The following is a 20,943-nucleotide window of genomic DNA, read 5'->3' on the forward strand; positions in this document are numbered from 1 at the left end:
GTGTCAGTGAGGGACAGTGCCATGGTGCCGTCCGTCTGCACGATGCTGGGGGAGGTGTGGGTCACCAGACATGAGGGCCGAGGCTTTATGCAGGAGGCTCTCCTCCTCCTCTGTCACTCATACATTGTCAACTCAAAACAGTCAAAATTATAAAAAAAAATATATATAACTGAATCTTTTTAACATGTTATAAACCTTTTATTTTTATTTTTATTTTATGTTTTCCAATGCCATTTGACTACACTTGCAATGCCATGGAAGAATTTTATCAATCAGTCAATCTCTCTCTCTCTCTCTGTGCATCATGGATTGGTTCGTTGCTGCTGTCCCTGGGAAGTGTGTTGCATGTACTCTGTGTTTGGGTGTTGCTTGAGCATTGATGGTTTTGCAATTTGCAGTTTTTTTTTTTTTTTTTTTTTTTTTTTTAATGAGTTCAGAATCCCACCAGGTAGTGAACAATATTTTTCAAAACCTCAATTAATAATGGAAACTGACAGTATCTCAGGCATATATTATTAAATTTCCATAACCTTTTTTTATATTGATTAATAAAAAATAAGCACATACTGATCACAGCGGTTGCAAGGATATGTGGACCTCACCAAAGGTCTCCATAGTAAGTGCCTGACCAAGTGCCAAGTATATTACCAAATAGTTCCAGTTCAGGTTCCATTTAATTTATGTTAGTAATTTTAGAGTAAAAGTTTACGAGCATTTAAGACAAGACCTTGACCCTCCCTTAAAAGATTAACCAGCTTGTGCATCACTCCCAAACCTTAATTCTTTCCTCATGGTTGTTGCCTTGCCTCAGTGTCTACTAACCCAGCCCTCTAATTTTTGTATATTTGTATAGCGTCTTCTGGCCATAGCTTCGGGCCAGCAAGAATGTCCTGTTAATCAGTATCAGTGTTTGCTGGCTGCCACCTTTACACTAAGAAAGCCAATTATCAAGAGCTGAATTACATGATTGGGAAAATAACCAGCATATTTTGAAATTAAAATGTTGCTAAAAGTTTTCAATTAAAGATTCAGCTGTTTTGATTGTTCCTAGTCTGCATGAGGCCTTGCCCTGCCCCCTGCCCCTCCCACGGTGGACGGCAGGGTAAAGTTGGCAGCCGTGTGGTGGTGCTGTGGTGACGTGTGTCTGGTGTGCCTTCGCAGGGACGGGTGTCCTGTAGGGCCGGGCTTTACCCTCTCTAAAGTGCTGCACCTCACACCACTGCTTCTTAACAACAAGGACAAACGCGGCCTGGCCCTTGATGGCCAGCTCAAGCACGAGGACACTAACCTGGCGTCCTCATCCATGTAAGTAGCGCTGCACTCGCACTAACCCTCACCCCCAGCAGCCCCCAGCGTGCCAGGCCGCAGCGGCAGCAGCAGGCAGGTGTGCCCAGCAGAGTTGCCCCTTGAGCACCTCACTTTAGGGCCATACACACAAGCTGTGTGCATGGTCATAAAATGCATGGGTGCTTTGGAGGGGCACAGGTGATGTGGGAGTGGTAGGGGGTGGCAGCAGTGGTGACAGAGGCGTGGTTGTGTTGCAGGGAAGGCTGCCCTGTGGGGCCTGGCTTCTCCGTCAGTAAAGTTTTCTCGCTGACGCCACTGCTCACCAACAACCGAGACAAGTGGGGGCTGGCCCTCGATGGCAAGCTTAAGGACGAGGACACCAACCTTGCGTCCTCCACTGTGTGAGTAGTACTGTGCAGTGGCTCCACCTGCCGCAGCGCACCATCCTGGCGGCATCCCTGGGGACCCACAGCCCTCCTGATGCAGTGTGTGGAGATGGGTAGTTTGTGTGGAGTGTAGTTGTGGCACTGTCTGGCGTAGAATTTCACACCAACACGGCACACTGGAGGCAGCCCAGCCCAGTGCCGCCCCAACACACACACACACACACACACGCATGTCTTAATGATGGTGTAGCCTGTAGTCCCTTGTTGGTCAGATAATTCATATGTGTAAATATTTGTCACAGAGGAGTAGTTTGTAGGCACAGGCAAAATGATTTGCCAGGTGACTACCATCTTACATATTTCTTGCAGGTAATAGATACACTCAGCTCATAATAATTCCCCTAATTTTATACAACAAAAACAGTACCATCATTACTATTCTGGGTCTAGGATAAGACAGAAAGACAAAATCTTAGAATTATATATATTACTGCCTAATATAATTGCCATTATATGTTATGGTCTAGTAATGGTCAATGAATGTCTGAAGTTAAAGATATCTGGAAAAGGAGAGCATTTCATATATAACATTGATATCAAAGATTACTGCATATAGATATCAAGAGACAACATGGTTGGCAGTCATTGCCTTTTCATAAAAAGCATTCTTCCTGCTTGACAAATCAAATCAGTTTCTTTATATTGCACTGTATGCAATATAGTGGTGATGTGGTTTGCACCCTCTGCCTACAAATCCATGGGCCTGGGTTCGAATCCCAGCTCAGGCAGTCAGCACACAGCCCACCCAGCTGTTGATCCTTCCTCTCAGGCCGGCCAGTAAATGAGTACCTTGGGAAACCTGAGGACAGTAAATTGTGATAACCCAGATGTCACAGGCCCTTTGTCACGGTGATGGGTTCTGCCCGCCACAGGCTCCAGGGCCAGTGTGGCTGAGAAGGGTGACATGTGCACCATGTCCACGTCCTGGTAGTCTTCAGTGCGTACGTTGTTGCGTCGGTAGCCTCATTGTTGACGCCAAGGCTCTTTAGGGAGACATATGTATGAACCACACCATTATAACAAAGAGGTGCAGTTTTCTACCACTAATGCACACCTTCATCCTGTGAGGTGAGGGCAAGCCTTGTCTTTAGTGTTAGGGAGGAAGGGAACTCCACTGGAAAATATTGTTCTAGCATTTTGTTGATTCACAACTTTTTGCTTAGTTTTGTGGTAGTTTTCACAATATATCTTTGTTTTAAGTGGGATTATTTTCATATGCATATATACATATTATGTTACATGAAAATTCACATTAGTTAAATATTAGCCATTTAGTTTCAATCACTGCAACATCATTAAAATGTCTTAAACATCACAGCTGTAGTAGAGCCTCAGCAACACACACACACGTCTTTATTTGAGAGGGGCAGGATTTACAAAGCAATAGGTTAGTGTAATCATTGCAAGTTCATTAGTTAGAGTGTGTGTAAAGAGAACTTTAAAATGCATGCACAGGAAGCTCAAGGCAGAAGATCATCTGAACAATTCTGTCACATAAGAGCTGCCAAGGATTTATGGTTTCATCATTCCCAGCCACTCTCCAGATAGCAAGTTCAACATGAGCCTAATCACTGCATTTTTTACTGTATTTTAGAATCACAAACTATTGTGTAGTGTGCATGCATTTAGGAAAACAGAACTCACCATAGCAGCCTGCCAACTGCCAGTGCATAGGCACATACAATTAGCAGAAACTCCACACAGTTGGGCAGCTAATGACTCGGGCTACAGCCGCCTCCAGAGCAAAGCTGCCAGACTGTCTTACTCAGCCTCTTATATTTACCGACTTCCGACCCAAAAACTGTCTCCTGGACCCCAATAAGGAGATTCACTTATAATTATCGTTAAAATAGTTAATTCATGATGTGTCTTGGCAATAGTCAGGCGTCAGAAACCAGTAAATACTATGCTCTGAGTACGACAATCTGGCAACGGTGCTCCGGAGTGCTGCCCCTCCTTCCCCCTCTGCCCAGAGAAGTGGAAGTCACTAATATCACCTCTGGCTTCATCACAAACCTCAGTTTACAAAACAATCCTCCCCGATATCTTTAATATGAGAATGTTTCATGGCATTGGTCTCTTTTTCTTCCAAAGGCAACAAAACCAACCAGCAATGACTACAAGACAGGGGGGGGCCTCAGGGACAGTTGACTGGTGGCAGTTATAGTATATCCAGACCTGCTCTTGATATTTTCAGCTTAGTGTTGTCTGAGGAGAGCCAAGTGGTGCCAGACTACTTGCTAAGGTGGTGGTGTTGATATTTCTAACAAATAAACAGAATTTGGCTGCTTTCGTTGGTTAGTTACGATATGGTTACAAAACTTTTTTCTATAGAATCTTATTCATAAGTTTGCGTGATTTTAAATAATCACCTTTTACAGCCTTCCCTCAGCCCTCCCACCAGGCGGCAGTAATCCTTCCTCCCCTGCCGTGAAGCCCTTTCTCCTGTCTGTCCTCTGCCAGATGTTAGATTTCCTTGACATAGCAAATTTCTTTATCTCGATTGCATTCTCTATCTTAGTGGATGAAGACAGAGATGGTGTGGTGGGCTTGTATTGGGTAACAAGCGCAACTTACATTTTCTTTGTTTTGTGTAATTTTTTACTTAATAGGTTGAGGATTTCTTAAAAAAAAACACAAAGGAATAATGATCTCTTGTTTGAAGTGCTGGTGAAAGGTAGCCTACACAGATTTTAGAAGTTACATTTATATACCTGAGTACCATGACATGTATGCAAGGCTAGCTTCCTACAAATAGAGGGGGCTTCGTGGTGCAGTGGTTAGCACACTCGGCTCACAACCGATAGAGCTCGGGTTCGATTCCCGGGCAGAGTGGAAAAATTTGGGCGGCTTTTCCGATACCCTACGCCTCTGTCCACACAGCAGTGAATGGGCACCAGGTATTAATCAGGGGTTGTGTCCCGTCTCCTGGGATCTGTTCCCTTCTCCTATAATTCCTTACCCTTCTGTCTCTCTCCGGCACATGACCACATGTTGCGCCGACTGAACAAAACTTTCCAACTTTCCTACAAATAGTGTGTGCATGTTTGTGTGTGTATTTGTGTATGCTTGGGTGTGTGCGTGCGAGCATGCATGGGCGTGTGTGTGTTTATTTAATTAGTTTTGATATACAGGAAGTACACTACATTCTTGGGATCCCGTCTTCAAGTCTTAGTTTATCAAATTTAGCTTTAAGTTCAGAAATATAATTGGCTTGAAGTATCTCCCTTTCAAGGTCACTCTAGCTGTCAGTGCTTCTATGGGGAAAGCTGTGTCTCTTTATATCCCTGGAGGCAGGTTGTTTTAAAATGTAATGCATAAATATTTTCCTTTTGTGTTTTTTTAATATGATCGCTCCCCATTTTATAATTTCAGCTTGGTCTCCTGGTTCCTTTGCATGATTACAGAACTTGACATTTCTTTATGTTAAATATTGTGTGTGTGTGTGTGTGTGTGTGTGTATACGAGCACATGAGAGGTCAGAATATTACTAACCTCAGCATTGAGAATTACAGTCATTATTTAGATTCACTGATTGGTTGTGTGTGTGTGTGTGTGTGTGTGTGTGTGTGTGTGTGTGTGTGTACGAGGACATGAGAGGTCAAAATATTACTAACTTCAGTATTAAGAATTAGTCATTATTTAGATTCATTGATTGGTTGTGTGTGTGTGTGTGTACGTGGACATGAGAGGTCAAAATATTACTAACTTCAGTATTAAGAATTAGTCATTATTTAGATTTACTGATTGGTTGTGTGTGTGTGTGTGTGTGTGTGTGTACGAGGACATGAAAGGTCAAAATATTACTAACTTCAGTATTGAGAATCACAGTCATTATTTAGATTCACTGATTGTTTGTTAGTTGATATATTAATTCAAGTTTTGCCTCCTTCCTATGATTTTATGATTATCAAGAACTCATCATGTGAAACAGATGCATTGCCTATGAATCATAAGTAGTCATCATACATTGGTCATTTACAAATTACTAAACAGATTCTATTTTGATAAGCCTCATGAAAGCGTACTATTCAATGTCAGGCTTTATAACTTGCAATCACGCCTTACACAAAATGCATACCAGGTTTATAGCAATGTGAAATATGTCTTCATAACCAATATAAGTAAGGCTTCCAGGACTGCAGGAACACAAGTGGCTAAATTGCTGTTTCCAGTTTGAGTTGATACACATTTATAGAATTTTAACTTCATAACTAATTGAAAGTGGATAGATGAATAAAAGATAGAATAGAAAAAGAAAGATAGGAGAACAATAGAAGAAGGATTGTCACCATAAAAAAAAGATTGGGTTACACTTGTTCTGCTTTTAACCCGGTAGCAGCGGGGATCATGTATCTTGATGGTCCCTCTAAGCGAGAAAAATGAGAAAAAATCATCACTCACACAAACCATTTCATAATATATATCAAAGCATTTGTGATTAGTTTATGTATCATCTATTTTGGGGGGTTTAAATCGTGGCACAAATTTGGCCCGTCGCTGCTACACAGTAAAGCCACAAATTTGGCCCGTCGCTGCTACACGGTAAAGCCACAAATTTGGCCCGTCACTCCTACACGGTAAAGCCACAAATTTGGCCCATCGCTGCTACACGGTAAAGCCACAAATTTGGCCCATCGCTGCTACACGGTAAAGCCACAAATTTGGCCCGTCGCTGCTACTGGGTTAAGAGTGGATAGAAGAGTAGAATATAGAATAGATAGAAGGCTAGAAGAATAATTGTCAGTGGAAAAAATAAGGTTAGGTTACACTTGTGCTTCAGCGGTCCGAATAATCTCAGTTAATTATAATAGTTACGGATCAGGAATTCATTACACACTCAAATACCAAATGAAACACTAATTTATCCTCAGTGTCAAGATTTTATCCAAGACAGGACAAGTTTTACAGTTTCTTGCACCTTGTTTTTTTCTTCCCCTTCTAGAATCACAGACTCGTCGCAGAAGGAGAACCTGGGCATTATCGTGCAGTACAAGGTCAAGGTGAAGCTCATCCTTGGGCCCCTTGTTGGGTGAGTAGGCATTGCTGTGTACACCAAATATTCGTTATATGTGAGGATTACGTTCTGCAAAAAGCTCGCATAATGTGAATTCGCATATATCGAACCTATCATCCCATTAATTATAGGGGGTTATGTTCCACGACCCGTTTTCGAAGCCTATAACTATTTATTCCGGGTACCTCTTTGGCTGACTCGGTAGGGGGTGGCTCTCTCGTCACGATGGTCACAGGTTCAATCCCAGCCCAGGCAGCCAGCGAATACCCTCTCCTGGTCTTGATTCATTTCTCGTGTGTTGTTTCGATACACGCAGAGGTTGTGTAGGAAAATAGAGGAAAAAGAGTAAAATAAGCTCTCGGGGCTTGACATATGTAACCAGCCTTTCCCAGCAAAAACTTGGGGAAAAAAGTGGCTTTGTCCCTTACCCCCCTTCTCCTTTGGACACCTCATTTCTGGCGGTTAGTTTTTAGTTAGTACTTACATAAGAAAAAAAATGAAAACTGGAGTGAGGGAAATATTAACTCAACTATTGTTAAAATATAGAATTGATGAGCATTCTCTACCATGATGATAGTTTATATGCTTCGGGTTAATGTACTACAGGAGTTTTCCCCTGATACCGGTATTAGTTGTAATCAGAGCCATACAGTGGGAGAGTTTAGTCAAGTAGATCATGGTGCCTTTAGGGGGGCTTCGTGGCGCAGTGGTTAGCACACTCGGCTCACAACCGAGAGAGCCCGGGTTCGATTCCCGGGCGGAGTGGAAAAATTTGGGCGGCTTTTCCAATACCCTTCGCCCCTGTCCACCCAGCAGTGAATGGGTACCAGGTATTAATCGAGGGTTGTGTCCCGTCTCCTGGGATCTGTTCCCTTCTCTTATAATTCCTTCCCCTTCTGTCTCTCCGGCATATGACCACAGATGTTGCACCGACTAAACGAAACTTTCCAACCTCCAAACTCTCCTATTCTTTGGTTTTGATTGTTATGATACAGACAAATCAGTGAATATGCTGTATAAATATATTATTCAATGAGTTTCATAATGTCAAGGGTGTCAGAGGGATGATGTATTTCCTACTGGTCATTGCAGAGACCTGGTGGCAGAACTCCCATTCACTCTGATGCACCCCAAGCCCGAGGAGGAGCCGGAGAACAACAAGACAGCCGCCCCGACCACCTCCTCCCCATCACAGGACTCTGAATCCGCTCCGCCTGTGGACACCAACCTCATTGAACTTGACACGTCAGTAGAAACCTCATGGCTGTATTGCCCTCACCTTGTGGATACTTCTTGTTCTCTTTATTGGTCTGATTTATGTCTTGCCTTTACATGTAGAAGGCCATTGATTTCTACCCATTTTGAGAGCTCTGGTAATTTGTTAGATAATGGTATCAATCGTTCTATTTTCAGTTTTTTCTTGTTTTCTATACATCAGCTCATTTTGAGGTGACTGTTGAGTAATATCCCTCATTAGTAACTTTATTTTCACTGTTCCTTGAGACTTAATCAGAATTTTCTCATGCTTAAGTTTTTATTCTGACTCCTTACGTACATAAAAAGCTGTATAACTCAGCATCTCTTTTGTGTAAGTGATTGTAGAAGCTGAAAATTCATCAGGTACGATCACTGTTCATATTCAAACGCTGAGGAAAATGACGGACTCAAATATTATTGATTGCTGTCAATGTTGGGGAGAGTGAGTGGTGATTAGACTAGTATAGCGACTGACTTTTAAAGCAAACAAGTTATGGCAAGAAGTTATACATATTATATTATTATTAGTTTATATTAAGGAAAAGTAATTGAAGAGATAGAGAAGTTGAAGTAGCATAATTTCATCTTATTCCTATAGTCTTCCAAATATGTTGAGGCCAGTCTGGCGTAGGCTCCCGTGGGTCCTTTCCTCCCCTCTGCTCTCTCACACAGTCCCAACACCTATCTCTTCCTCTCATATGTAAGCTATAGGTAACATATGAGAGGAAAAAATAGGTGTTGGGATTGTGTGGCAGAGCAGAGGGGAGAAATGGACCCATGGAAGCCAACACCCAAACGGACTCGACAATTTGGTTTCACAGTAGATGGAGAGCTGCAGGGAAGAGCCACAGAGAAAGGATAGCGGAACATCTGCGGGAGGAAAGTAGAAATAGAAAAAGTGACTTAGATTAAATAATTGCATCAGCACCAGCAGAATCAAGAGAGATGTGGATGTGATGTAGTCTCAGTTTGAGGTCCAGAATCCAAGAAAAGACATTCATCATTTAAACAGGATGGGAATGATGAAATAATATAAATGTCAGAAAAAATTGTGCAGCAGTAAAAGTGGTCATCCCAAACACTGAGAAGGTGGGGTTGCACAGTGAGGATAAGGAAGGCAAGAGGGATGTGAGCAAGATGGCGCCACTATAAACAACTGCCTGCGCCATGACGGGCTGGGGCCAACTACCATCTAGGCCCCTCAAGCAAGCCTACCAGTGCTATAAGCGTAGATGTAAAAATAAATAAATAAAAGGTGGATCAAATATTTTAGAGAAAGAAAAATTTAGAAAAGTGTGAGAACTGGAGTGACGAGAAAGGGGTAGCTGTATGTGTGTTGATGGGAGGATTAGGAGATTCTTCTATCGTGATTGCGAATTTAATGAAGCTTTTGAGTAAACATGAAAACATATAGAGATAATTAAGGAGAGAGATTGATACAGATTTTCTATATAATGGTTGATTTTGTATGGTATGTAAACGGTAAAGCAAACAAAACATGGTGGATTTCATTGCTGTGTACAACTTGGAGAGAGAGGAAGCAAGCAACTATTATGGATAAGAGAACAAAGATTGAAGATATTTTATTTATTTATTTATTTATTTATTTTTACAACAAAGGAGACAGCTCAAGGGCACAAAAAAGGAAACAATAGTAAAAAATAGGCCGCTACTCTCTGCCCCTACAAAAAATTATCAAAAGAGGTGACCAAAAAGAGAGGTCAGTTTTGGGAGGATAGGTGTCCTGATACCCTATGACCAGTAAGAATGAGAAATGGACTTCTATAAGGCATGTCATGTACTGATAACAGATAGGCAACCAAAGTAGCAGAATGGCAACCCAGAAACGAATGAAAGTCAGGTCAGACAGAGAACAAAATGGAGAGATGAAATTAGACCCCTTGCCAGAGCAGGATGGATCACACTAACACCAGACAGAAAGAAATGGAGGATGTTGGAATGACCTTTATCCTGCAGTGGACTATAGTCTGTTCACTTAAGTCTGACCCAAGCTGACGACATAAACCCAAGCGTGTTCGTAAGCACAGTGCAGATTAGCAGAAAGTGCAGCGTGAGATCAACACAAACAGAGGTTAAAGAAAACTTGGAAGCCATAACAGTAGCCAATCAGCACTCAGCTTGCAAACACGCTTAGGTTTATGTTCCCAGCTTGGGCCGGACTTGAGTGAACAGACCTCCCAACCTGCTTACACATGCTCCAACTGAATTAATATATTGTTAGCGCAAATACAAATAAGACTTGGTAATAGGTAAAGATAATGATGGTGATATATAAAGATAGTTGTTGAGTTTGCTGGGTAATAAAGCTTTTCATGTAATCAGTATATTTAGTGTTAAGTAACTGTGGCTGTGTGTTGGATATCTGAGGCTCATCTCATCACAGCCTCAGACGTCCCTTGATGTTGAATACATGTCCCATGATGTGATGTGTACTCTGGTAATGAAGCTCTGGCCACTTCAGGCATAACTGCAGTGAATACTCAAGTGTGGATCAGAGTCACCCAGTAGGAGGTGACACGTTCAAGATCCAGTCTTTAATTGGTCCCCTGAGAGCCAAGTTAGAGCAGGTGATGGAGAGGCTTGGGATGGGGAGAGAAGGGCCCCGGGCCTCTCCTCACCAGGTCATACACAACCCCCACGCTTGTGAGGGAACGCCGGCCGGTAGCTCCCCGCTCAAGCCTGCCGCCCCTGAGGCTAGAGAGAGGATTGTAGACTTGATAGATCTGAAAGAGGATGAAGATTCATTGTGGGTATTGTCTAGAACTTGCATGCGCTCTGGGTGTTGTAGAGTGTGATTTGCCGTGTGTTGCAACTTTTACTTCCCAAACTTTGTATTTATACCTGACTCCTCCACCTTCCTGCTAATGCTTCTTTTCATCCTTTAACTTTGTACCTTGTTCTCCCTTCTTCCCTTAGTTTTCTATGATGTACTGTTTATGAAGTCATGTAAAATCCATGCCCTAATGCAATGCCGTTATATAACATTTATCCACAGCCCTTTAGTTTTAATTACGGTATGCCAATACAGTGCATTGATCAGTGACAGATGTGCTTCTTCCTACTTTTGGAATCAAAGCTCATGCATAGAGGGAGGCTACTGAGGGTCTGTTTCTCAAACCTTGATATGCACCTATTGTATATAAGATGTCTGGCCCCATTGCATTGTTGACACAGGGAAGCATTGATTTAGGTTTATGAATAAAATAAGATAAATATAGTTATCACAAGCTAAAAGCAAAAACATGAAAAAGTCTCGGGAAGGGTATTTTTGGGGTTTATGATTTGAATAAGATTGCCGCATTCAGATAAACAAAAGAGCCACAATCAAGGGACAACATGCTCACTGATGGGCCACAGAGACAAGGATGTGTCATAGAGTAAAGAATACACCATCATTTCCACCACCATGAGCAACCCTATTCCCCTTAACCCCTTCAACACGAGGACGCTTATACTGCGTCATTGCGTGCCCCGTACCGTATCCGAGGATGCGCATACAGAGTCCTGGCTTGCTTTAGCCAATATACAAGTTATTTTATCTATATTTATGATTACATCTCAAAGTTATCAATTAATTTATGTTTCTTTATCTGCACCATTTAATTCTGCATTTTTCATATATAATACATGATGATTATGCTGAGTTTATGGCTGAAAACTTGTTATATTCAATAGCGACATTTGAAATTTGGCGCGCGCGGCGATCCCGGATACGGTGCGGGGCGCTGTTTTTGGCCCGGCCGTAGTGAGTTTCTTTATGTGCACCATTTAATTTTGCATGTTTTCATATATAATACATGATGATTATGTTGAGTTATGGCTGAAAACTGTTATATTCAATAGCGACATTTGGAATTTGGCGCGCACGGCAATCTCGGATACGGCGCAGGGCGCTGTTTTGGCCCGGCCGTAGTGAAGGGGTTAATCATTGTCATCACCAGCATCATCATTACCATCATTTTCCCTAGGCATCTTAAAAAGTCAAATGGGAAGTGCTCACATTATGCATCTATTGTATTTGGAACAGTCTTATTTGTTTTACTTGGCTCTAGTGAGTATAGGATGTGATCTTAAGATGTTGCAGTTCACATTTTACAGTGTGGCAAAGTTGAAATTTGAATTCACTCTGTGAAGTCATTCCTGAAGCTGTGTTGCAAGTCTAATAATATAGTTTGAAGTTGCTAAAATTCACCTGAAAGTGAGTCTAGTGTATATATGTGTTTACCTAGTTGTGGTAAACATGCATATATGCAGAGGAAGGTGTGTGTGTGTGTGTGTGTCTGTGTGTGTGTGTGTGTGCGTGTAATTTGCCTTGGTCTGATAATGCGGTGGACTTTCTTTCACCAGCCAGTACCCTTCCTGAATGAGCTTAGATCTCAGATGACAGATCTTTGGTATGGCTTGAACCTCCCATCACACCCACACAGACCCAGGAAGTGGGACACGACCCCAACAGACACCAAATACCCGTGTCAATGGGTAGAATGAAGAAAAGAAGAGGCAGTCAAGGGCAAAAAAAAAAGTGGTTACTTCTCCCAAAAAAGTGGAGAGAAGAATCAAAATAGAATGTTCAAAACCAGATGGAGAGGTGTCTTGATACTCCCCTCTTGAAGGCTTGTAGGAAGTAGTTTGTGGGAAGAAGGAAGTACAGATGAAGGAGAGATGTTCCAGTGTTTGACTGTGACGAAAGAATCAAGATGCTGATTAACTCTCACATAAGAGATTTGAACATGCGTAGGCTAGAGTAGGAAGCCGTGTATAGTGAGATGGAGAGTGGGGAAGACATGTAGATAGCAAGTTCAAAAGAGCATTTAGCATGAAAATAAGAGGTAAAATTTAGTAAGAGATCCAACATTGTAGTGGAATTTAACCCGGTAGCAGCAGGGATCATGTTTCTTAATGGTCCCTCCAAGCGAGAAAAAATGAGAAAAAAATCACCACTCACACAAACCATTTCATAATATATATCAAAGCATTTGTGATCAGATTATGTATCATCTGTTTTGGGGGGTAAAGATCATGGCACAAATTTGGCCCGTCGCTGCTACACGGTGAAGCCACAAATTTGGCCCGTCGCTGCTACACGGTGAAGCCACAAATTTGGCCCGTCGCTGCTACACGGTGAAGCCACAAATTTGGCCCGTCGCTGCTACACGGTGAAGCCACAAATTTGGCCTGTCGCTGCTACACGGTGAAGCCACAAATTTGGCCCGTCGCTGCTACACGGTGAAGCCACAAATTTGGCCCATCGCTGCTACACGGTGAAGCCACAAATTTGGCCCGTCGCTGCTACCGGGTTGAGAGATAAAAGGCAACCAGTTAGAAAGGGAAAGTTGATGAGATGAAAAGTCTTTGATTCAACTGTCCAAAAGGGTTGTATATGAGATGCATACTCCATACAGAGGGGAACGAGGCCCCTATATACAATTTGCAGCTGAGGGAATGAAAAGAGTTAATACAGTGTATGTGTGTGTGCATGCATGAGTTCGTGTTTGTGCAAATACTGTAAATGCTAATGTTAATGACTTAGGGATTATTTTGTGAGGCATCCCTGTTTGTTAAATTGAGATAAGACACTAATGATGCCACAAGAAATGGTTACTACTTGTGGAGTCCAATAATTCCTTCTTACTTCATTTCATTACTTGCGTGTTTGTGTGTGTGTGTGTGTGTGTGTGTTAAGGGGGGGAGGGGGCATATAAGGGTGCAGGGATAGCTTGCATCTTCATCTGTATAGAATTTTGAATGGACTGGAAATTTATATAGGTTTCATGACTTGCAATATACTGCTATGAGGATTATATGAAGAAAAATACAGCATAGTTACATGTGTGAAATGAGTGACGGAGTTTTCCCTGGCAGAGATGGGACCACTTGCTACGCCGACCAGGACGATGACATCATCTTTGAGGACTTTGCTCGCCTACGGTTGAAGGGCGAGACAGAGGCATAGGAACACCTGGGCAGGTCAGTAATCTGGAGCATAGTAAAATTTTATGACATGCACATAATAGTCATGATGATAATGATATGAACTAAGGAAAGATTTTCAAGATATCTTCGTTATCAACCCCTTCAACACAAGGATACTTATACTGCGTCCTGGCTTGCTTTCACAATATGAGTTATTTCTTCCTGGATATTGTACGACAGTTTTTAGGATGCAGGTCACATTTGATACGGTGTCTTATTTGACTTTCAATGTTGTTATTGTGTAAGAATGTACATGTCTTGCATGCATTTGTACTTCACAGTAACAATCAATTCTAACAGAAAATAACAAAAATAATGAGAAAAAAATGATATATGTGTGTGTGGAGTTCCTCATCCCTCGAGTTGCCAAGTGGCTGGCTATAGTCCATCAACTCTAACTTGATCCCTGTGGCTTGGCCCGGGAAAACCCCAATGTTTACAGATCTAGAGATGACCTGCGCATGGCGATCTGTCTCACTGTTAGTCTGTACATTATCTATTTATGGAATCTATATACATTCCTAATACGACTGCATGGTGTCATGAATGGCTTGGGATTAGAGGGAAAGACAATGACTCAATAAATCTTCCATATCACTTGGCAACGTGGCTCATGCGACGTTGCCACCTGACGGACCTTGGCAACAGGCGCCAGGTCGCACCATTCAGCGTTACGCCACAATGGACAGCTCAAGTAGATGTCACTCTCGCGCCCAGCACAGCCATGCAAAAGAGAGAGAGAAAGAGAGAGGTAGCGACCCTCTCTGAGGAGAGTAATGGGGTGATGTGGCACCAGCGCGGTCTCGTGGGGAATCCCTGAGTCGCTCCCAAGGGCTCAAGTTAAAATCGATAGACTATAGTGCATTGTCTCACCCTTGGAGGAAGAATACAAGGAGACGGCATGACGTCACAGAAGTAAAGCAGGTGGAGAATCTGGACAGAGAGGACCTGTGTGTGTGTGTGTGTGTGTGTGTGTGTGTGTGTGTGTGTGTGTGTGGAGCGAGAGAGAAACAAGAGGACATGGAAAGAAGTTGAGGGCAGCCATGGGGTGGGGTGCTGTCTTTGCCTGGTCGTAGTGAAAAGGTTAACCCTTAGACGGTGATGGAACTATATATACAAAGATGATCCAAAATTCAGCCGGTCAGTTTTGTATGGCAGAAATACGAGAACATCAATTTTTGCCATGAATATTACCCGGAGGAGCACTGAAGCCTCCACTACCCATAGCCATAAAGTCAGGGCGCATTGCAGTCGAGAGAAAAACAAATACGAGTAGGCCACTTGTGACTCAGGCGTTCCGAGAGCCTCTGCGCTCATATAACAACACTTCCAGATTGCGGTAGAATCCATATACTGACGATAGTTAAAACATCTATAGTACGTGGTAACTTTATTTATGGTACGGTCCTAAGGTCGACAGTGACTGTTTATAGATGATTCATTTTGGGGGTGAGCAACTCTTCAAATACTTCCGCCATCTAAGAACTTTTTGTCTTTCAGGTGAGTCATGTCCGCAACAATACCAGTATTTACTCAGGCACTGAACTGAGCAACCCATGAGTTCACACTTGAGACGAGGTGGCATTGTGTGAGGTGCTGTCCATCGGGTGTGGACAGGCAGGGCGGGGCGGGGCGGGGAGCAGCAGCACCACCATCACCACCAACACACATCCACGGTGCCACGCAGAGGGAACCGGTGTGCCTGTGTGTCGCCTCCATAGCTCTCTAAGAAGTGGAATTGCCTACTTGTGCTTCATGTTTTAGCTTCAGCCTATACCATAAATCCTGTGCTTTTATTTTAGAGCATTATTATTATTATTATTATTATTATTATTATTATTATTATTATTATTATTATTATTATTATCATTATTATAATTATGATCAACATTTTTTCCGTTACCTAATTTGTACACATGCTGTATATGAAGTGTATCCTGACAACAGGACAATACTTAATAGAATTTAATGTCTGTCCTAGATTTTAGTGGCTTTATCAACGGAGCACAATCAAAGTGTGTGTGAGTGTCGCTGAGAGGGACTGACTGACTCTGTGGCCATGAAGGTATAGATATTTGCAGTGATTAACACAAGACCTCACATCATTGGAATTTGCACAATATCTGTAAAAGAAGTCATGAAAACTGAAGGGGCAGGAAGGTACATATTTTTGTAATTAAAATGATTAGCATTATGTGCTAGCTCCCTGAGCATTATTATAAGCCTCGGTGATTTACCTTGTGATCTATTGTACTTTTTTTATGATCTAGGACTTAAGGAGAAGTCTTCAAATTTCCACATATACCTGAGTGTGACACAGAGTGGGAGTAAGATGGCGTGTGTACAGCAGCACCGACCACAGCCATCGTGAGGAGGCCAAGCTACCTCAACAAACATAACGTGAACCTTTCTTTCCGGGTGAATGTGTCTTGACCAAGTGGCGTGCCATGGCATGGTGTTGGTGTATGTGTGAAAACCATCCTTTGCTCTCTAAACTGCTGTGCACAAATAACGCAGCTCTGTCATGGTAGAGTTGCCAAGTGCTCGACTCTTTCATGAATACAACTGTAGCAGAAGAAAGCTTTTATTCAGCAAGAGAAGTTTTATAGAGACTGTCTTGAAACAGAAGTCAGTACCGGGCAGAAACATGCTGTGTGTTGTGCCGACTACAGGCACTGAAGAAAATACGGTTCAGAGGTAAATTTCACTTATGTATTTGAATGAAACAAAATCTGGAAGACATCATTGAAAATTTTCTGTAGATTAGCTGCACTCTGTGCCTCTCACAAAGATATTCTTGTTACAGACAGGAAAGCAAAGATGTTGAATTCCTGCGCTATGGTTATGTACCTTTATTCGACCACATATCCATTGCTGCCTTCAAGTTGTTACACCACAAAAAAGGATTGTGTTTTGAGCTCATTGGAAGACTACTACATGCTTTTAGTTGATCTGTACTGCATGTGCTATTTGAAGAGCAACCGTTCTGTAATGCTAAGTTAAAGTGCAACCATGGCTATGTTGTACTCCTGTCCAAAATGTCATACAGAAGCTAAAGCTAACCGCAGTGTAGACGTGATGTTCCAGGAAAGCTATGCCATGTCAGACGGCTGTCAACGCAGGGACGGGGCGGGACTCCCTCAGCTGGGCAGACTTATATCTTACCAGAAAATGTGGCTTTCCCTCTGACCTCTTCCACCTGTAGAGTCACGAGTGGCGGGTTGTGCATATTATTTTAGAAGTGTCAGTAAATATAGGCTTCAGCAGTTTTATTTTCTATATTTTGTTACATGTTCAAGTGTTTGTCAAATTGTTCTTCACTAATGCTGACTGAAATTTTAAACCAAGAAAATTTTGATGTACTTATGCTGTACTTCAGACTGTAAGATTTTATATGTTTTAATGGTAAATCTATGTAAGTTTGATAATAATATAGGAGCTGGGTATTCAAGTTCCTTCTGTAATGACTAATTATAGTTTTATACAAGATATAGAAAAATACTGGGGAAAGTGATTCAGAAAAATATAATAATACATATTATATATATATATATATATATATATATATATATATATATATATATATATATATATATATATATATATATATATATATATATATATATATATATGATATGATATGGCACTGAACCAGCATGTCAGGTTCATCTTTCAACATTATACTATTTTGATTGAGAATCTGTGTCACTAACTTGTTCTGTCATTATACTTAGGTCCCTCCTCACAGGCCTCACACAGCTGGCCTCAGCCACTCTGCTCTTCAGGACCAGCGCTGGGGCTAACAAAATATAAAATGTTATTTCCTGAAGTTCACAAATTATTAAACATGCACCTTTAATCAAGCTGTTTATTGCCTCAAAATTTTGTTGAAGCCCAAAAACTTCTCGTTTGATGAGACATTGATTTATTCTTGTGAATATTTGGGTTTTTATAAATATTTGTGATGCCTTAATTTTTCAACAATCCTAGTTACCAGGCAGCATCATTGTTGGACAGAAATCTGTATTTTAAATATATTACAAATCAGCAACAATAGAACATTCCTGATTATTGCTTTGTGTTGCAGCATTGCGGGTAAAGACTTATCAATATTTTATAAAGCAAAAGAAGTACATGTTTAGTATATTTGTGGCCAATGCCTACCACAGTTGTTTTAGACAGGAAACCAGGAGCAGCATAGGTCTTGCCTCCCTGCTCGCTGTCTTTTTTCTGTTTGGTTGGGAAAGGATCACTGATTTAGGCACAAGATTGTTTGCAGGCCAACATACAGACTTCACCGGCTACACAAACAGATTCAAGATGGATTATTTTTATACTGCCTTCCAGTTTGTTTTAGGTGTGCTTCAATAATTTGCTTTTTTTTCCCATAACACGGACCGACACCTTATTTTGTTGGGTGTGTGCTGTGTGTTCCCCGGGCAGTGTTGCTCGTGGCCACTGGTGCCTCTAGCAGCTCATTGGCACTGCTCTGGGGCTCCAACACAGCTCATACCCACACCTACATACACTGGCTTACTGGTACTCAAAGATGCCCTCACTCCCCTCATAAATGCCTTTTTATAGTCTTAATTGGATTGAGCAATTTAAGTTGTGCATTTTGGAGCAAATTCAACTATTATATACATATGTATTCACTTGTGGGGTGTTTCGGGGTTGATGTAGAGTGAAAGCTAATTGTAGGAAGGATGACAAATTCTATCAGTGTGCTTTTGTTATGCTTATCTTGTGCATCTGAGTGAGTGGGACTGACAGGATTTATATAAATGAAATTGTTGTCACTTGTATGTGCTAGCGTGTGTACTTGGGTTTTGTGGGCGAGACTCACCACCTATAGATTTCCTGCACTGAAAATGGACTCAAGCAGGCAGAATATTTTGTATGTAGATTTAGTGTTGTATGCCAGAATGTTAGCACAGTCCAGCCATGCTGACTTTTCTAGTTATATTTATAAATGGAAATTATGATTTTTTTTTTTGTTGTTTTTTTGTAGATAGTAAATTGTCAAAATTATTATTGAAATGCACAGTTATTTCTCCAAGTCCTTCTTCAAACATGGTGGTAGAGGTCTGTAGACCAAAACAAGCATAATATTTACTGGTGTTGATACTTGCTGTGCCTCAGCACTGGTGGTGTGGCAGCAGCACCGCAGCCAAGGCACTGGGGCCATCACTGCTGTCCAGGCAGCAAACACTGAAAGGACCAACCCAGGATTTGTATCATAACGCAGGGTTCACAGTGCAACACTAAACATTCCTCAACAAGTGCACACGTATTTGCTCCTGAATTATTCCATCCATGAATCTCATAGCAAGTCTCCTTCAGTGGTGGCATTAACTTTGAAGCCAGTATCACCTCCAGAGGACAGGTGATGCACAGGGAAGCCCAGCCCATGCCTCCCAGCCATTACAGCCGCTGCACCCACAGGACGCGACAAACTATGCTCATGACGCACAGAACATGAGTAGGCACAGAAAGCAGCCTGCACCTCAGCTGTTTTCATCTCTTATGTGATACTCTTCAAAGAACGGCGCCAAGAAGTGTCCCCAGGAGTGCACATTTTACCACAGATTAAGAACTGAACTAGTGGAGGGAAACATACATATGAGATGTCGTTATCTGCATAAATACACATGTCTAAACTAGTAAAAATGAGGATTTGGGGTATTCTGGAGTGGCACAAATAAGCTATGTTGAGTAAGGCTGACATAATAATATTGAAGGGTACAGAAAGTTTATGGATCTGCACTGTATCCACAAATGTAAGGCAGAGGAGTGTCTTTTTGATCTTTGTATGCTGGAATGTATCTACAAATTTGAAGCAGAGGCATTTTTTTGTTATATATATATATTTTTTTTTTTTCTTATGATTATTATGTCCAAGAGCAGTAATATACATCTGCACAATCATATGTGAGAGTGTCAGAAATAGGTGCAGAGGACATCTCATCAGTGTGTGTGTGTGTGTGTGTGTGTGTGTGTGTTTGAACAAAAGAGCCATACAGTGTGTTTCCAGCTTAGGTATTCATAACTATGTAAGAGAGTTCTCCACAGGTCAACAACATGTTTTGAGCCTCGTCATTGAAGGAGAGGAAGTCTTAATGAACAGCCAAAGAGAGACAACCTGTACGGGAACTAATATTCAAGGCAAGAAAAGTTACCTCTGTCATTTTCTAAGAGTATATTGCTGATTCCTCTGCCATGCTGTGTGTCAGAGCGTTGCTGCTTAATACAGTCCTTAGTCTATCTGACGTTTCCATTGTATGTACAGTTTTATTAAATTGGTCACAAAGTTTGTCCAAAAATATTTTATTTCTTATGCATAAGACATTATTTTATGTATTTTCCTATATATTTGTGTATAATAATGAATAAATGTAAGTGTACCACCAAGTGTGTTTTCCTTGCACACACACACACATACACACACACACACACACACACACACACTCCACTTGAACATGGTTTTTTTTTTTTTTTTTTTTTTTTTTTTAGTAGTAGTTGTAGTAGTAGTAGTAGTAGTAGTAGTAGAAAAGAAATATTTAAAAGGCTGAGGGACATATTCTTAAACATTTCGTCGTCCAATCACACACATTTGACATGGCTCTCGTAGGGGTTATGGGCCTTTCCAGGGGGTAGTTAAAGGCCCCTGGTGATAGTTTGACTCTTCTTCTAAACCCCGAACACAAAAAAACAATCTCTAGAATCCGATTGATCATGTTTTCGTCCTATGCAAAGAGTTGATGTGGGTGTTGGTAGCGTTTAAGAATACCACCAGACAGACAGACTGATCAAGGGTGCTCAGAGGAATTGAGAATATCCTTTAATCCATCATGTAACTCCTTTGAGACAGACAGACAGACTGATCAAGGATGCTGAGAGGAGTTCAGAATATCCTTTTATCCATCATGTAACTCCTTTGAG

At 41.6% G+C, this 20,943-nt stretch overlaps 1 protein-coding gene and 1 long non-coding RNA gene across 10 annotated transcripts in view; both read left to right on the top strand.

Moving 5' to 3' along the window:
• The window catches only part of LOC126988257 (beta-arrestin-1-like), a 141,034-nt gene extending 120,622 nt beyond the window's left edge, over positions 1-20,412 (top strand). For 7 of the 9 annotated variants that reach the window (XM_050846314.1, XM_050846313.1, XM_050846306.1 and 4 more), the window contains 5 exons: positions 1,545-1,688; positions 6,679-6,765; positions 7,843-7,995; positions 13,891-13,995; positions 15,502-20,412. In XM_050846314.1, the coding sequence (XP_050702271.1) occupies positions 1,545-1,688; positions 6,679-6,765; positions 7,843-7,995; positions 13,891-13,981 (475 nt within the window). In that variant the 3' untranslated portion in view covers positions 13,982-13,995; positions 15,502-20,412. Of the gene's footprint in view, positions 1-1,161; positions 1,306-1,544; positions 1,689-6,678; positions 6,766-7,842; positions 7,996-13,890; positions 13,996-15,501 lie in introns of all 9 variants that reach the window. The other 2 variants (XM_050846315.1, XM_050846307.1) reach the window with 2 other exon arrangements.
• LOC126988259 (uncharacterized) lies at positions 1,695-6,107 on the top strand. The gene is made up of 2 exons (XR_007741807.1): positions 1,695-5,333; positions 5,426-6,107. It is a non-coding gene; the product is annotated as an uncharacterized LOC126988259 (long non-coding RNA).
• Positions 20,413-20,943: the final 531 nt, after the last annotated feature.

This window comes from Eriocheir sinensis, chromosome 68, assembly GCF_024679095.1.
Source record: "Eriocheir sinensis breed Jianghai 21 chromosome 68, ASM2467909v1, whole genome shotgun sequence".
Taxonomy (NCBI): domain Eukaryota; kingdom Metazoa; phylum Arthropoda; class Malacostraca; order Decapoda; family Varunidae; genus Eriocheir; species Eriocheir sinensis.